We start from the raw sequence: 16,276 nt of genomic DNA, 5'->3' as shown, positions 1-16,276 counted from the left end.
ACAAAACGGAGTATTTGAAACAGAAATTAACATGATATTTTTGGTGACAATAAATATATATTTTTTTAAACTTTCCATTCGTAATCTATAATTGTGTTATTTGTGAATATTTGGTTATTATATAGATTTTTTCTTTAGCTGTCGACTCTGAATCGACAATAATGATCGTGGAGCCTAATAATTACGTTTAATGAACGTTGATGGCTTGGGAAATACTGACACGACTCTTTAATCCGGACGAATTTACATGTGTCCGGTAACTTCGAAATCCTTTTTTTACACTGAATAAAAAACACGGCAATACTTTTCGATTTATTACAACAATTTTCTATACATTTAACACACGTTTTTATTGGTTTTATTAATTTTTTGTCGCAAACATAATGGTCGTGATCAAAGGAGATCCAACAAGCCCTTAGTACACTGCTGTCGTCAACATTTCAGATTTTAATCACTTCACTTCTCTCTTATGTTCTGTGATCGTGCCGTTGCGATTTTTGACATTGCGAAGCAGCATTAGACATTCATGAGTATTTGTTTATTTCGTATGTATTTTAAGAATGACTTTCCGCGTCTCCCTTTATAACTTCATTGGTGGTAATTTTTGGAGAATATGGTTTTCTCGGTACCCCTATGAAAAACGGGCTCAGGCCGATCAATAGAGGATGTATCGCTATCGTTCCACCACAGGAAAGATACCCTGAAGTACTTTTCTTATAAATCTCATCCGCAACTACCACATGATAATTTTTGTGAACAGTATAAAGCTGAAATTCGTGTTGCCCAGTTAAAAAAAAACGAAAAAGCGTTTATTTTCTTGATTTTTTTCTATTTATGAGACATAAAAATTAAAAAGTTTTGTGTAATAAATGTGGTGGCAAAAGTTATTTGCTAAAAAATTACAGGATGTTGAAAATAAAAAAATAAAAAATAAGGGTCTCTATAATGCAGATTTTCAAGCTTGAATCGTAGAAATTGTGTCCCACTTAAGAACTGTACGCCCTTGTAAAATTTTTGTTTATGGTTCGATTTTGATATTTTTTTATTAGATAAATCTCTGCAAAATACGCTAAAATCTTGTTTTGCTTATTGCTTCAACTTAGTTATGACCAACTATATAACAAAAGAGAGAGAAAAGAGAGGTTTTATTAGGAATTAAAAAAAAAAATTGGCAACGAATTCTTGCTCAGTAGTACTTAGAACCCAACTATACCAATTTTTATAATGTTTCAATACACGGTGTTTAAAATATCGTTTGCGCCCCGCTTAAGACTATACATCGCTGTAAAATCTTTGATTACGGTTTCATTTTGAAATTTCTTTAAGAATTAAGTGTCAACGAATTCTTATTCAGGACTACATAAAACCTAACTTTACTAATTTCGATGAAGTTCGAATATAGGGTGTTCGAAAAGTCGCGGGCGTCTCGCTTAAGCATTACTGCTGCAAAATGTTTGTTTATGGTTCAATTTTGCTAATTCTTTTTTTGTTGGATCCATTTCACTGAAAGACACTAACGATTTTCATAAAATTAAATATGATTAGAAATGATTAGATGTCCAGTGAACAAAGTTTACAACGCTGTACTTTTTTCAATAAAAAAATAATAATGAAATTAACAGAAGTATCAAAATTATTTGACGTCGGCATACTGTTTCCTTTGTAAAACCAAACTTGCCATGGAGAAGCGAATATTCCACTGTCAAATTCACTCGCTAATATATATTTTAATTTTGTTTTTATACCTTTCGAATACTAACATTTATTAATGGTTGTTTTAAGATGATACTAAAAAATAAATGCCCTTTAAAAAGTCTTTTTTGAAATTTGTATAATTAAAATTTGTAATATCTCAAAAACATATACAAAATAATCGTTATTCATAAGGGTTACAATATTTATTTTGGTTTGGTTGGTTTGGTCTAGTTACTTTTAGGTAGTCCTGTTGTCATTTTCAATTGGAAAAAATCTCTAAACGTATTTCTCGATTTTCCGCTTCAAAAAACTGTCATTCGGGCCTGACTTTAGTCGATGCTATATGAAAAATCGTTTCATTTCAGTTTAATAAGATCTGTCCAGTAAGAAAGAATTATCAAAATTGAGCCATAAACAAACATTTAACAGGAGTAATGCTTCATGGAAATTAGTATAGTTAGGTTTTATGTAGTCCAGAATAAAAATTCGTTGTACACTTTATTCTTAAAAAAATCTCCAACAATTCTCAAAATCAAACCGTAATCAAAGAATTGACAACGATGTACAGTCTTAAGCTGGGCGCAAACGATATTTCAAACACCCTGTATTGAAACATTATAAAAATTGGTATAGCTGGGTTCTAAGTACTCCTGAATAAGAATTCGTTGCCAATTTATTTATTTTTTAATCCTTAATCGTACTTCTCTCTTCTCTCTCCTTTGTTATATAGTCCCAGTTGGCCATGACTTTAAGTTGAAGCAATAAGCAAGGTTTTATTGAATTTTTCAGTTCTTAAGTGGGACACCCTGTACATAATTAAAAAAAACATATTATTTGTTAGCCAAGGCTAATCATAAATATTTTTTTAATTTATTGGTTAGTGTAAAAGTTTCTGTGCAACGTATATTACTAATTACTTTATTACAGTTTTTACTATATTACAATTTATGATTATGGTGTGATTAATACCAATATTATACTTCTGTTAATTATTTAAATATACCATAGATTTAGAGAAAAGTGCAAAGAGGGTTATGTAACACTATTAATGTCGTTTAATAATAATAACTCATAATTTTAAAAAATCATTTGCAAAAGAGATGAATAACGAAAACAGTTACCATGGAAAAATTCACAGAAAACATCTAACATCTCGTTAACATTTTGAGAAAACTGGGTTTCAAGAACAACCCCTTGGTGGGAATTTCAGGAATTCGAAAATAATTTCCTGCATTTTAATCAGTCGATTTGCTTGATGCATTTTTTTTCAAATTTCTAGGGTCACCCATTGCTCTTATTGGATATACGGTATATCTAGTCGCTATAAGCACAGAAGTAATCATTTTTTTCTCTATTGATTGGCCCGATTGTTGAAACAAAAGCCGCGTTTTTCCACCACCTGCGTCCAATAACCGATTCGAGCCCATCTGGTGTGTCGGTCCCGTGGGATATGTATTCGATGGATCCATCTATATCTGGATAATTATATTTGCAAATCGTCGGGAGCATATCACTAGTCGAAAGTTTAAAGTATGCTCGATTCTGTGACGTTGAATTCGGCGCCCGGTCTCGTGGTCGTCAAGGACGCCAACGTCGAAAGCAGACTCGACGCGGTCGTGCTCGAAGGGCGGGTCAGATTCAAAATGGCGGTTTGATTCGCTGGCGGCATGATGCCGCTGTGATCTAAACTGCACGGGTGATGTTCCATCGAGCCGAGGGCGTTCTCGATCGAGTAGGCCACGAGCGAACCGGCCGCGAGTCCGAACATGTACATCAACGTCATAATGTTTCCTGCAACAATGTGAAGAGTTTAATAAAACCGTTTTTTTTTCTAAATATATTTCGAGAGTCTACTGGAAAAAAAAATTATTTGTTTCTTGGTTTGTATAGATATTAAAAACTGTTTTCGAGTTCTTGCTGTATTGATTAACGCAAAATTGAAAATACTATTTCTTTTCATTCCTTGTTTAGATATTTGTTTGGTTTCTTATTTGTTTCCCAGTGTGTCTTAGCGACTTTATCTATTTTGGGCAAAATACTTTTTTCTGAACTTAGACCTTTAATTAGGAAATGACTATCGCAACCAGATGAATTGTGGTACATTACCGGTACGTAAAAATTAATTGTTTAATTAAATGACCTTTACCTTCAGCAAGAATTTTAATTTTCCCGAGTATTAAAAAGAATGTTTTTTTTAATAGGCTCCAAATTTAATAGTCTATTACTGAATTTCGCAAATTCACTATGAAAAGCTAAAATATACTTTGGTCCTCCGAGTTTGAAAATCGGTGCTTGTTACCTGTCAACTCTCGATGGCGGTCTTCGACCTTGGACGGCGCCTGGATCATGGGTACGCTGCCGAGGATCCCGTTGCTTAAGCCGAGCAAAACGGAGAATATGAAAGCCGTTATCTCGGCCGAGAATCTAGGACTATGCCTCGGTGCCACGCACATTACCATGAGGGGGATGAGCAGCAACCTCCCAACAGAGCACCTGACCAGCCTACCTCCTGTCCAATACCTAGAAAACGACTCTTAACATGTCAAGGCGTATAAACGCTTACAGCTCAGACCTTGCTGATGACGCGATCATCTTGCCTATTAAGTCAGACGCGTTGAACAGCGCCATCATCAAGATAGGCATCCAGTCTCCGAGCGTGCAGCTGACCACTTCTGAGGCCACCCCGGGATATATGCACAGCGTTGCGAAGTAAACCAAGCAGATCGATATCATGTAAGGGTAGGTGGACTTGGTCACTTCCCATCTGGCGTGCAGCCCTCCTGTAACAAGTGGGATGATGGGCTCGAGATAGAGCCAGAAAACAGAGAAATGATTTGCGAAATTATGTTCGATGCCGTTGTCAAGACTTTGGTTGCTGCTAGTTATTAATAGAAGAAATTAAACGTGATTTCATACTTTTGAAAGCGTTGATCCCAACTCCACCGCTGCTGACACTATGACGTCCTCTGACCACGACGTCTTCGACCTTGTAGGTGGGGACCGGCGCCGAAGGTTCGTATGCAGGGTTCGCGAAGCTCAGGGAGTTGCCGCTTGGAGGCGGACTGGATTGGATCTTGAGTATACCATATTGGACGTCATTAGTTTCGATCTAGAAGGGACGCTTACTTGACGCAATGATAGAATTTCAATGATCATGGCGCTCACCAGTCCCGCGTCTTCGGTAGGCTCGAGAGTTATCCTAGTTTTTGCCCTCTCGCAGAGCGCTATGTAGAACTGTATGAAGTCGGATCTGCGGATGAGATGGTACATGGCGAAGCACGTGAGTACCGTCGACACGGAGACTGTGAAAAAGTAAACTGTGCTCCCGCGTAGCTCGTTGACTATGCATTTGGTGATGACACGGACTACAGACGTGAATACTCCGGAAGTACCTAGGGGAATGTTGGTAAATCTGACTGGAATTTATTACTTTTCTTTGACTACTGCGTTGACTACTAGGACTTTTTTTACGTTAATATTGTTTAGATGAGTAAGAGTTCAATTTTCCAGCCTAGCTCCTTTAATTTATGGGTTCCGTTTTGGGTAATGTCAATAGATGAGCATTGTCGGTACCATTAAATTAAATTAAATGGAGACACAAATAGCTAATCAAAGCAATCAATATTGAAATAATGTTTTTCCTTTGTGAGTGCAGAATCATATGAATTTAATTTTAAATTTCGAGATATTGCACTAAGAACAAAAAATATTCAAAATGTTTCTAGTGGAATCTTTTAATCTTATAATTCTCTCATTTTCAAAATTGGCACTTTGGTAGAAAGATCGTATAAATAATTAATAATAAATGTGATAGAGAACAATAAAGGTTTTTGTTTAATCGTGATCAAATAAAGCAGATATATGACATAATCCAATCAAAAATCTTGTTTAAAGGGTGGGGGTGATAGAATTAATAGAAACTTGTTGGGTTTTACCATTATGTATACCACGACCATTGTCTTTTCAACGATATGGCATTTGCATTAAAAATGGCGACGGTAGGGATTCTCACAGAGGCATCTTCAACTTGTAATATGTTATTGAAAATGTGAATAGAGAACCAAATAGTGTTAAAAAATCTGAAAAATCATGAAAATTTTAATGAGCAATGCGGAAAAAGTCTTCTTTTTGTGTAATAAACAAAAAAGACAAAAAGAATTTTTCACAAAAAGGTTGCTTCAAAAAATATAGTCTACTTTGGCTTCCGTAGATCTGAAAAATTATAGTTTCATTACTTATCTGTATACAAGATCCTCTGACTGAGTTTTCTGCTGCACTTTCCACTGGTCTTTAGCTTTAAAAAAATCGTATCTTCTCAAATGCGTTCATATACACATTTCTTAGGTTTCAGATTATCTTAGGTTTGTTTTGATTTTCTTAAACTTAATTTTATCTTACATCATTTTGTTTTCTGGTATGTATGTCTTATTTTTATATTCCCTTCATAGCTCTATGATGAATGATTTCATCTTGTTAGGATAAAGTACCCTATGTTACGAGCTTCGGGCTCGAAACTTCATTGACCATGTTTGGCTATTATATTGAATTTTTGAAATTATGAGCTATTTACTTAAGAAAATATTGTTTTTAATGTTGAAGCTACAAAAATTGGTTTTAAGGAAACATTGTAAATCGGTATAATATATTTTCAAAATCTAAAAATATGTCTTCTTCTTTTTCTTAATAGGTCTCAGGCGTGTTTAATCCAGAACGTGCTTCGATCTCTTTCTGTGTCGACCATTCTCTTGTTTCCGCCGCTTATGTCAGTATTAGTCCAAGATATTTTAATCGGGAATTTCATGTAGCAGCTTTTACAGATCGGCTTCACTTACTATATGTTAAAAACATTTTTCTACTCCCGTCTGTAAAATGACTAATTACACACCGACGTACGGTGCGGAAAGCGTCACTTTACCACGTCCGTTTCGTTTCCCACGGATCCGAGCCTTTTCGGATATTTCCGGGATTTTACCGCACGGGTTTGGGAGCAATCGGGTGTTTTCGGAGATTTTACCGCACGGTTTGAATTTTGACGTTTATTAATTCTGACGGTCATGTCAGATTTTTTCGTGAAGGTCGTAGAAAAAATATAACACGCAAGACGTTTGGTAATAGTATATTATGGAACAAGTGCGGTAAACGGCATTTGACTCACGAGTTTATTTGACACGAGCGGAGCGCAGCGGTGCGATTGTTTAATTAACGAGTGACATAAAAAGTTTACGGAACGTGTTTTGTATACTATGTGGCTCGGGTCCGTGGCAAACGCAACTGACGTGATAAAGTGACGCTAGATCGGTGTGTAATTAGGTATTTTACAGACGGGAGTAAAAAAAACTTTATCTCACTCACTCAGATGCCGTTTACCGCACTTGTTGCATAATATACTATTCTTTTGATATTTTTATTTGTGGTAGTTCGACGCAGAGCACAAGGTTGCATTAAAATTGTTATCGTGTTATATCTTTTTCTTGCTTATTCTTCAACCATAGTAGTAGTCCAAGTTTTGCAAAAATTTCTTTTCACGTGTGGCAGTGACGCCTATAATCAGATTGATACTCTAAAAAAGTTTTTTTTGTACTTACTTTCACCCACCATCACGGCTTGGGTGTATTTAGGGGGAAGCATGCTAGTGTACCCGTAGAAACTCGACTGTTGAACTAAAAAAACCGACGTCGTAACTAACGTGTGCCAATAAATAAGAGGAGTTTTACCTGTACATCCGACGGCGACGACGGCGACCGCCGCCAAGTTGACGGTATAGGAAGTGGCGGTTCCAAAAGCCTCCCACCACACTTCGCAGACGACCACGAAGATTAAAGTGATGAAGGACATGACGTATCCTGGAAAACGAAGGGATATTGTACCGCCGATATAGGGATGGCGGTCGGGGCTAACCGAAATTGATCCTACAGTTGAGGCTGAATGTTTCGACCAGCAGATTATTACCCAGCACGGTCAGAAGCGCGACCACGATGTAAACCAACGACATGTCGAATACCACCGGGGTGCCTGGATACCGCACTTTGAAATAGTCCATCGCCATTATGAAGCTAGATTAACGGAAGCGATTAACAATTAGGAACATTGTAATTGAAATATCAGTTGTTATTAATAAAAATTATAGTAGTTACTTAATACGTGTACTGGAATTTATTTAAAGGCTACCTAAAAAAATTCCCAAGGTTTGTTCCAGACCGGAAAGCCTGGAATCATAGATTCATAGAATTTTCACAAGATTTTTTGTCTGGAAAAAACGTCAGGTGAAACCTGGAATAGCCAGGAAATTTATTAATTTAAAAAAAAAATTAATTTAATTCAATTTTAACTTATAAAATGGCGGGACTACTGAATAAGGATGTTGAAGTTGCAGTATGCTGTTTTGACACCTTTTTGCAATAGTTCCCTTGCCGACTGCTATATTATGAGGAAAAGTGGCTACTAAATTAAAAGTGAACTTGAAGTACTTTACGTTTGAGACGCTTTAAGTGAAAGCCAACCTCAAGAGTCATTGTTCATGTTTATTTTTATTCTTAAAATAGAAATAAATACTGGGTATGATCTGTTCATAGATATAAGAAAGTGACCAATTGTTTTTGAATGGTGATCCAAGGGTGATCATTAACATACAATGCAACAAGATTATTACCTAAAGTTTCGGAATTTTAATTCAGGTAAAATTGTGGCCCGTAATAGAAAATAATTTTATACCTACCTGTGTTTAATATTCTTTGGTTTGGTATACTACTTAGTTTAAGTTTATTAGTAATCGTTCTTATTTCGCGTGTAATACAGCGTGTGTTGGATCGTTTGGCAATTATGCAAAATATGTGCGAGTCTAGTGTATCTCAGGAGATGCTCCCGCCCAAATGTAGAAAACACTATTCTATTGAGACTAAGGAAGTTATAAACAATGTTTATTTGACTCTCATTGAATGTGGTGCCAGCAACCAAGCATTTTTAGAAGAAACGGCCACATTGATGAAAATTCCAACATCAACTGTATGGAAAATTGTGAATAATCCCATTTCAGTGTGGAAAAAAAGAAGTGATGCTGACATTTTCTCGAGTGTAGATGAAAGTGATCAAGATATAATACGGCGTAAAATTTACCAGTTATACGAGGAACAAAGCGTGCCTACATTAGATATTCCTCCCAATAGCGTCATTGTTATGGACAATGCAAGTTATCACAGTAGACAGTTGACTAAAACCCCTTCCTCATATGACACAAAAGCAACAATCCCAAACTACACGCATAATAACGACATTTATTTTCACGAAGATTATACCAAAAAGCAATTAATTGAGGTTCTACAAAGCTTGAACCTACAAAAGAAATACGTCTGTGATAATTATGCAAAAAATCTAGGGCATACAGTTTTAAGGCTTCCTTCCACCTTACCACTGTATATTTAATCCCATTGAACATGTTTGGCACCAACTGAAATCTGCCATTCGTCGTAACAATATTTTTCCCCGTGTAAACTCCAATGTCCTCAAATTTATAGAAACCGAAGTTTTTAACATCCCTCCACAAAGTTGTTTTCTGTTCTGTTAAACATATAGAAAAAGCAGAACAATCGTATATCCATATTGCAAATAATATAGAACAAATAATAATTAGAACAGGCGATGATAGCGATAGTGATACTGATATATTATGTGAATAATTTTAAATAATTTAAGTAGGTAATAATAATAATTTGTAATTTTATTTTACATTTAAACTTAAATACATACATAAATAAATAAATATTGTTTAGTATCTTTCCTAACAAAACCCCAAATAATTAAATTCTAAGCAAAGTACGGACCTGTTCGGCCATATTTCATTCTTACAGCTTGCCCGGGTCTTTCCTTAATTCGTATCAGTTAGTCACTTTCTTATATCTACAGACTTTACCCTATATAATGGTGACCATTTTTATTACATATCGGAACTTTTACACCAACAACTTTTGTATTTAAAATCTTTCAGTAACAGACAGATACGTTTGAAAGAATGTCGCAGTGGTAGGCAACCCAATAAATGAATTGACTATTGCAGGTATCCAGAAGTGTGGTTGAATGATTTCAAGGGCGAAAGGTCCCACCACGTTCAACAAGGGTAAAGAACCGCCGCCGGACCTGGGCGACGTGGGCCAAATCCTCACTGAGTATTGTGTCGCAGTTAGTCACTTCTTTATATCTATGAACAGACTTTACCCAAAAAAATTTTTGAGTGGTGGCCACCACAAAGAATGAAAAGAAGCTTACCACGGAAAAGCTGAAAGGCAGGAATTGATGAAGCTATGCAAAAGTGAAGTCTCACAGAGGATATGTACAGCGATCGAGGCGCGTGGCGGTCGGGATTCGGAAAACGTCCAAGACTGTAGCCAAAACGCTTTTATTATTATCGTATAAAGGTAATACAAATTATTAACACTCTGAGTAAAAAATCTCTTCACTGCATCCTGCCAGACAGATAGTTACATACTTCAGCAAAAGCTAAAATTATAGATTAAACTGCAACTAAATCATTTAGTGTAGAAATTTCCTTCCACCATTAGTGTTTAATATCTATGTCGAAATGCTATTTCATCTTGCTTTGGATAATAAAGTTCAGGAAAGTAACGAAAAAGTTCAGATATCTTGCAATTGTAAGGAAATATGAATTTGTATGATCAAAACCACATTTTCTAAACTTAAAACTCTCCTTCGTCAAAAATCAAGTGCCTACATGAGACTGGTCTTACTACATGGGGCAGAAACGTGACCAATAAAGATAAAATGTCTTAACCGGATGGAGGCCAAGCTATTACGGCAAAGAATGGGAAAAAATCTGCTAGACTTTTGTTTTTATTACCAATATTTCTATAAATTCTTGTAGATTTTACTGTTTGGTGAAACATATGCCGTTGGTTTTTCGGTCTCCTCAGAATTTTCAGATCTTATTGTACGAAGACAAAAAAATCGTTACTCTCTCGCGCGAAGTAAATACTCGCCTTATTTTTTATTTATTCATTCTTTATTGTCTTTTCCCTAGTTGCGGTACCTTTGCAAATCGACATCTTCCTGAGCAGAAGTTAAATAATTTAAAGGAACCCTGGCCCGCCCTCACCAGTCAGCAACGGGCGACGACTGCGAACGACCTACCTGTTATAAGGAAGCAGGAATCCCATCCCGCCCAGAACGAACGACAGGTAGATTACGTTGTAAGCGTCCACAGGAGGCGAGATGTTCCCGAAAGCCGCCCTGGTGGTGAAACCGTCGCTGTCCCGTTTCTTGGGACGGCCCACCAGCTTCGAGTACCCGTGACCATCGTTGGCGACTTCTTCCACCATCGTAACGATCTTAATGTAACCAGAACATTTTAAGAAACCACAATCTAACTATTAAAGCTTCGCTATCACCACAGTTTAATCGAACCCGACGCGTTTGAAGCGCTCAAATTCGAACGATTTCATTTTTTTCTTATTTATTACTACATGGAGATCTCGCGTAGAGCGGGTCGACTCTCCCGTGACGTCAGTCCGCCGACGGCTCATATTGATTAAAGCCGGGCGGCCTAGCGAGGCTCTGACATGCGTAGATTTTTGGGTAAGTTCGCTTTTCTTTCGCAAAAGTTCGTTTTGTCCCAAAAGGAACTATTAACACACTTAGAAATGACGGCAGGAAATAATTTACTAACCCCACAAGACTCAGTCTCAGAAATTTCTTTTGCAACCCATCTCGATTGTCTTTATTATTTATATTAGTTTCTAACTGGTCGTTTGGAATTCTATCATTATCTTTTCGCATTTTCACGTAAAAATCAACTTGCCGAAACATTTTAAAACGAACCAGGAGTTTCAATTGAATTGCCATCGTTTTTTCAATTTTCACTCTTTTGTTCCGCTGACGATCGATCCCCAGCGCTAGGCAACCAACCGCACACCAGCCGAGACAATTGCATAATGCTGCTATCTGTCGGGCGTCTCGTGACCTGCAAAATGACAATGCGGTAATGGCCGAATGTTACCCTTCGCAAACGTCAAAATTACCCACGAAGTGATACGAAAAGTGTAAAGCGGCGTCGACGGCATCCGCGGGCCCCTTGCGTTTGATAAAACGCGTGTTATAACACGCCGCGCGTTCGCCGAAATCGTTTTTCCGTTTCGCTTTGTCACGGTGCGCGGTGTCTGCAACTGGAATGCTTCTCGGCGAAGGATGGTGTCTTAGTGCTTTTTTTACCTCGTGACGAGGCTCGCACCATGAAGTCCGCGTTGTTATTTGCTATCTTAGTATAATTGTTGTTGTTAACCTGTTAACGATGGGCGCGAAACCTAGCACCGCGAACGGGGGCTCGCAGAGTCCGCGAAGCAGGGCTTTTTCCACCAGCAGCTCATCGGAGGTCGTCACGGCCCCCGGTTTTCGATTCATGCGATCCTTGGGGCTGGAGAATGATAGGCAAAGAGCAAGGTAAGGCGGCCGTGGAATTTTTCTGTCTTAATTTTCGCCTTTATCTGTGACAACTGTCATTATATTTTTGTTTTTAATTTCGTTATTTGGGTGTATTAATAAATCGCTGATAGCGATAGTGCGTGTTGTTTCATTTCGCGTGTATCAGTGGTCTCGAAATAAAACGATTTAATTTTGCATCGTAACGGATAATTTAAGTCCCGCCGGGAACTGGCATTAGCAACAAATTACTTTTTATTGATACGATTATGTAATAATCCGAAATATTGAATAAAATCATAAAAACTTGAGCTGAAGTGTGAACTATGATTTTCACCAATAAGTAAAACCATATTGAACGATTTAAAATCTACAGATGCACTTTCCGTGCAATGAGATATTCGGTGGTAGCTTCAAGAAAAGTTAATTTTAAACAAATTTATTTATAGCCCTCGTGGAAGATTGGTTTAAACTGGGAATCGGAAGAAATAATAAACATTTCTGGATTCGGCAAGGCCGTGATACGACTCGATCCCATATTGTTGGGAGCCAAATTGATTGCTATATCACAGCTGGTTTTATGTAAATAGGTCGAAAATTTTTCATTGTCTCGCCTTGCCTTCGAATTCTTGGAAATGTGCGAAAAAAATACCTGCCTATGATTTGGCATTATCTCGCGGGATTTTGGTTATCAACATTTTATATTTTTGATTCAATTGCGTCGTAAACATCCCTGGGTTTAGATAACGCGTGTGCGGCTGTAAAGCCCGCGAATTCATTAGCTGTACGAAAAAAAAATCCATTAAATCAATATTTTTGTTCATTTGCTTTGAAGTGTCTTGTTTTGACATTTCGCCTACAGTTTTGCGCATGGAACAATAAATTTCGTCTCGATAGGTTTTTTAATTGAAAAAACCTATCGTTGGGATTCATAACGGATTGTTTCCAAGATATCCCGTGAGATTTCCCGTTATAGCTATTTAGTATGGTTGGTGTTTCGAGGAAATACGTTACATTGCAGTTTTTCATTGCAGCATTTTCCAAGGTTGCAATATTTTTATGTTTTTTAATCGATTATTAATAGTTTATATGATACCCACATCACAATGATTTCAAATTACGCTGTACATTTCATCGCCAATGTACAGGTTGTCCAATATTCGAGACAGGGAAAATCTGGTGTAAATTTCTTTTTGATAAATTTTTTGAAGCATTAATTATCTGCACGACTGAACTATATTTACCACTTTTAGTGGTAGATATACTTAGCACAAAGTTGTTTTTCTAATGTAATATCCTAGGTATTTTTTAATTTTTTGTTTGCATTTTGAAATTTGAGCACCTTAAATGGAAGTAAGATTTTGTCCGTCTCCCCTAATAGAACCTTTTTACTCCAATTATTACGGATTTTCCTCAGGTTTTTTGATACTGCATTAAACACCTTTAAATAAAGCGCTCTAATTGTCCTATTCTATGCAAAGGCCCAGAAGTTCAATCAGAAACCCGAGGTTCAAAATTTTTAGATTGCAGGAAAGGAATTTATTTGTAGAAACGTAAATCGTATGTTTTCTTGGGATAGAATTGCTAGAAATAGCAGTACATTTTATATTAATAACCATTAAAATTGAATGATTGATAACAAAATGATTGTTGAAGTTTAAAATATCTCAAAAGCATTTATTTAGCATATTCCAGTCGTTTACACTTTTCTTCAGTAAAAAAGATTTGAGTTAAATATTACCATTTGGAGTTGAGGATTCTATAGTTTTCAATTATTAATGAATCACCTTGTATATTTTAATTGTTGAAAAATGAAAAAATCCCAAATTAATTTGTTAATTTTCTAAAATAAATTATTTTAATTTTTTTGATTGACATCTTTCGGATATCACATTGGATATCCAGGTGCTCTGCATTCCGTGCGACAGAGGATTTTTCCACAGTTAGACGTTACCGAATAAATTTGGTCCCGAATTCTATAGTAAGTTCCAAAATTATAACCAAAACCGTCATTGCGATCAAACGCAGTTTGTATACCTAACCTACATTTAGTGGTCGTGTGTCCAAGCCAAGCAATCACTTTTTTTTTTCGTTTTATGGTAATTTTTTTTCGCTGCCCCATTAAATTTGTGTCGCGTAATTATTATGGGAAATAACCTTCGTGACATAATCAAAACGAATTTCGGGTTTTTATCGCGGCGCAAGCCTGGGTAATTTTAAGACACGAACGCCACTATAAATGGAAGGCCACGATGGTTCTTGCCAAAAAAAGAGGTTTTTCTAATCCCTAATCAAAAGGGTGGCCCAGGCATAACGACTTTTCGAAATAGGCAAATCGTATCAAATAAAACGGAGCGTGTACATCTAATTCGTTGTTATTCGATGCTAAAAGAACGCAGCGAGTGGCCGAATGAAGGCAGATTTTTCACACCAGCAAATCTTAAGTACGAGGCATTTTAGGAAAATTAAGGGGTAAATAAAGCCTGAAATCTATCGTACTAGCTCTTTCTGCTTTTTTGACATTAATTTCTTAAAGAGAAAATTGCTTAATTAAAGGTAAAGAGAAAGAAAAATATTAGGAAACAAATTTTCTAAAAATAATAAAAAATATGATTGACAAAACTTTTTCCCGCTATTTTTTATTACTTTAATTGTTTTTTAATTCAATCTAGTTTGTAATTTATGGTAATCAGATCTTGTTCAGTGCTTTTTAAGTATGACTTTTTTTAAATCTTAAAGGTAGCGTTACATTTCTCCTGTATGATTCCGCTTAATGGTTGTTTTGTGTCTTCCACCCGTTGCAAGTAATGTTAACGTGGCACTAAGCTTCTGGGGAGGTCAGATGTCTCTTTAATAACCACTTCATCTTCGACTTTTTCTGTTATTTTTGCTTTTAATTAAAATGCAAAGAGCCAAGAGTGACCATAGAAATGACAAATGCGTCTGGACCCAATTATGAACGGATTAAGTGTGCGGAAAGTGTCACTTTAAGATGTCGGCCTTGGTAACCGCTTTCGCGAGCCACTTCGGCCGTTTCCGGCGCTTCACGAGTTTGGAAGCGATGTTTTCGGTAGATTTTAACCACTGGTCATCATGTCACGCTTCACTCAGTGGATGTGTTCGTGCTGTTTTACAAAAATGTACCCAACTCATGATTAAAGTGGCTAGTTTACGAGCAAAACTTGGCGATAAAATCGAACTTTAACCTTAACTAATAAACGAGGAAAAAGTTAAACATGAAAAAACAATTCCGTCTGTTCTATTCAACAGGTCGTTATCAAGCGTGCCCGACCTGCACGGAAACGGCGGGCCGCACGAGGAGGGCGTGGCCGCGATCGAGGGTGACGTTTCGGCGACGGGCAGTCCCGGCGCGGACACGGACAGCAGCGGCGTCGGCGACGAGACCGGGATAGGGCAGGGGGGCCTGTTAGGCACCGCCGCTGCCGCCGCCCTTGGTCGCGTGTATGCCGCCCATTCGCTGCCCGGCCACATTTGGTCGTTGAACGGTAAGTGTTACTTCCTTGTAAAAGAAAAAAATCCGGCTCGAAGGACCAAACTATGCTCCGTCCGATTTACGCTAGTTGATGTAATGTAAAGTTTACCTGCGAACTTTAAGCGACCATCGGATATTAAATACATTCTACAAGGAGTCTATTGACCAAAAAAAAATGCATCGCCTTTTATAAGAAATATAAAAAAACTAATAAAAGTTTTAAATTTTAAAAATTGAATATCTTAAGGACTAATTGCCACAAGAACCTAATTTATGACGTCAAACGCCATTAAAAAAAATGATAACGTTTTCAGTTTCTTTTGGGATTTAGCGATTAGTAGCATTGGTTGTTACAGTGAATGAATAAAAGTGTTTCAGACATTTTCAGTATGGGAGCGAAATGAGATACGGGATGCGGCAAACAAATTTACTCGTGAAATCTGGTGACCCAGCTCTGTGGAATTCGCGAAACCTGTGACATAAAAAAAATAATAATAAAAAAAGTTGGCAAATAGCAGTTGCTAACTACAAGAATTATATGATAAAATTAAACGAACTTTATTGGTGAGATGTTTTATTTGGATTTTTAGAAGTATTCAGTCAACTAATTATTCACGGATGAAAAATTGGTTAGGGTTAGGGTTAGAAGATAAAAGGCAAGGTCAT

At 36.9% G+C, this 16,276-nt stretch overlaps 3 protein-coding genes across 6 annotated transcripts in view; 2 read left to right on the top strand and 1 right to left on the bottom strand.

Moving 5' to 3' along the window:
- The window catches only part of LOC132707898 (2-oxoglutarate and iron-dependent oxygenase domain-containing protein 3-like), a 57,196-nt gene extending 47,318 nt beyond the window's left edge, over nt 1-9,878 (top strand). The window contains exon 5 of the mRNA XM_060679919.1: nt 9,746-9,878. Coding sequence (XP_060535902.1) covers nt 9,746-9,809 — 64 coding nt within the window. The 3' untranslated portion in view covers nt 9,810-9,878. The remainder of the gene's footprint in view (nt 1-9,745) is intronic.
- LOC132707895 (equilibrative nucleoside transporter 4) lies at nt 306-11,531 on the bottom strand. Of its 3 annotated transcripts, none has more exons than XM_060679910.1 (10): nt 11,369-11,531; nt 10,834-11,030; nt 7,594-7,748; nt 7,410-7,538; nt 7,281-7,355; nt 4,861-5,087; nt 4,612-4,804; nt 4,268-4,475; nt 3,995-4,215; nt 306-3,486 (listed from the first exon to the last, which is right to left on the bottom strand). In XM_060679910.1, exons 2-10 carry the CDS (start codon nt 11,019-11,021, stop codon nt 3,221-3,223), a joined length of 1,662 nt encoding a protein of 553 aa, XP_060535893.1. In that variant the 5' UTR covers nt 11,022-11,030; nt 11,369-11,531; the 3' UTR covers nt 306-3,220. The 3 variants fall into 3 exon arrangements, with proteins under 3 accessions (XP_060535893.1, XP_060535894.1, XP_060535892.1); XM_060679911.1 differs by lacking the exon at nt 11,369-11,531 and adding an exon at nt 9,955-10,067 and having other exon boundaries at nt 10,834-10,964; XM_060679909.1 differs by lacking the exon at nt 11,369-11,531 and having other exon boundaries at nt 10,834-11,362.
- A 161-nt stretch (nt 11,532-11,692) lies between these two features.
- LOC132707899 (E3 ubiquitin-protein ligase ZNRF1) overlaps nt 11,693-16,276 on the top strand; it is a 29,999-nt gene continuing 25,415 nt past the window's right edge. Inside the window, exons 1-2 of one of the 2 annotated variants that reach the window (XM_060679921.1) lie at nt 11,693-12,138; nt 15,388-15,623. In XM_060679921.1, coding sequence (XP_060535904.1) covers nt 11,990-12,138; nt 15,388-15,623 — 385 coding nt within the window. In that variant the 5' untranslated portion in view covers nt 11,693-11,989. The remainder of the gene's footprint in view (nt 12,139-15,387; nt 15,624-16,276) is intronic. The other variant, XM_060679920.1, reaches the window with a different exon arrangement.

The sequence above is a fragment of the Cylas formicarius genome, unplaced genomic scaffold, assembly GCF_029955315.1.
Source record: "Cylas formicarius isolate icCylForm1 unplaced genomic scaffold, icCylForm1.1 PGA_scaffold_9__14_contigs__length_23061073, whole genome shotgun sequence".
Lineage (NCBI taxonomy): Eukaryota > Metazoa > Arthropoda > Insecta > Coleoptera > Brentidae > Cylas > Cylas formicarius.
The sequence above is the reverse complement of the archived record's forward strand: the minus strand, read 5'-3'. Positions and strand labels throughout refer to the sequence as shown.

Coding starts and splice junctions, on each gene's coding strand:
- LOC132707895 (XM_060679910.1), bottom strand. CDS start 11,021: ATGGTGGAAGAAGTCGCCAACGATGGTCACGGGTACTCGAAGCTGGTG. Junction 7,749..10,833: donor TTCCTGCTTCCTTATAACAG/GTAGGTCGTTCG, acceptor CCGTTAATCTAG/CTTCATAATGGCGATGGACT. Junction 4,805..4,860: donor CTACCGAAGACGCGGGACTG/GTGAGCGCCATG, acceptor CGTCCCTTCTAG/ATCGAAACTAATGACGTCCA.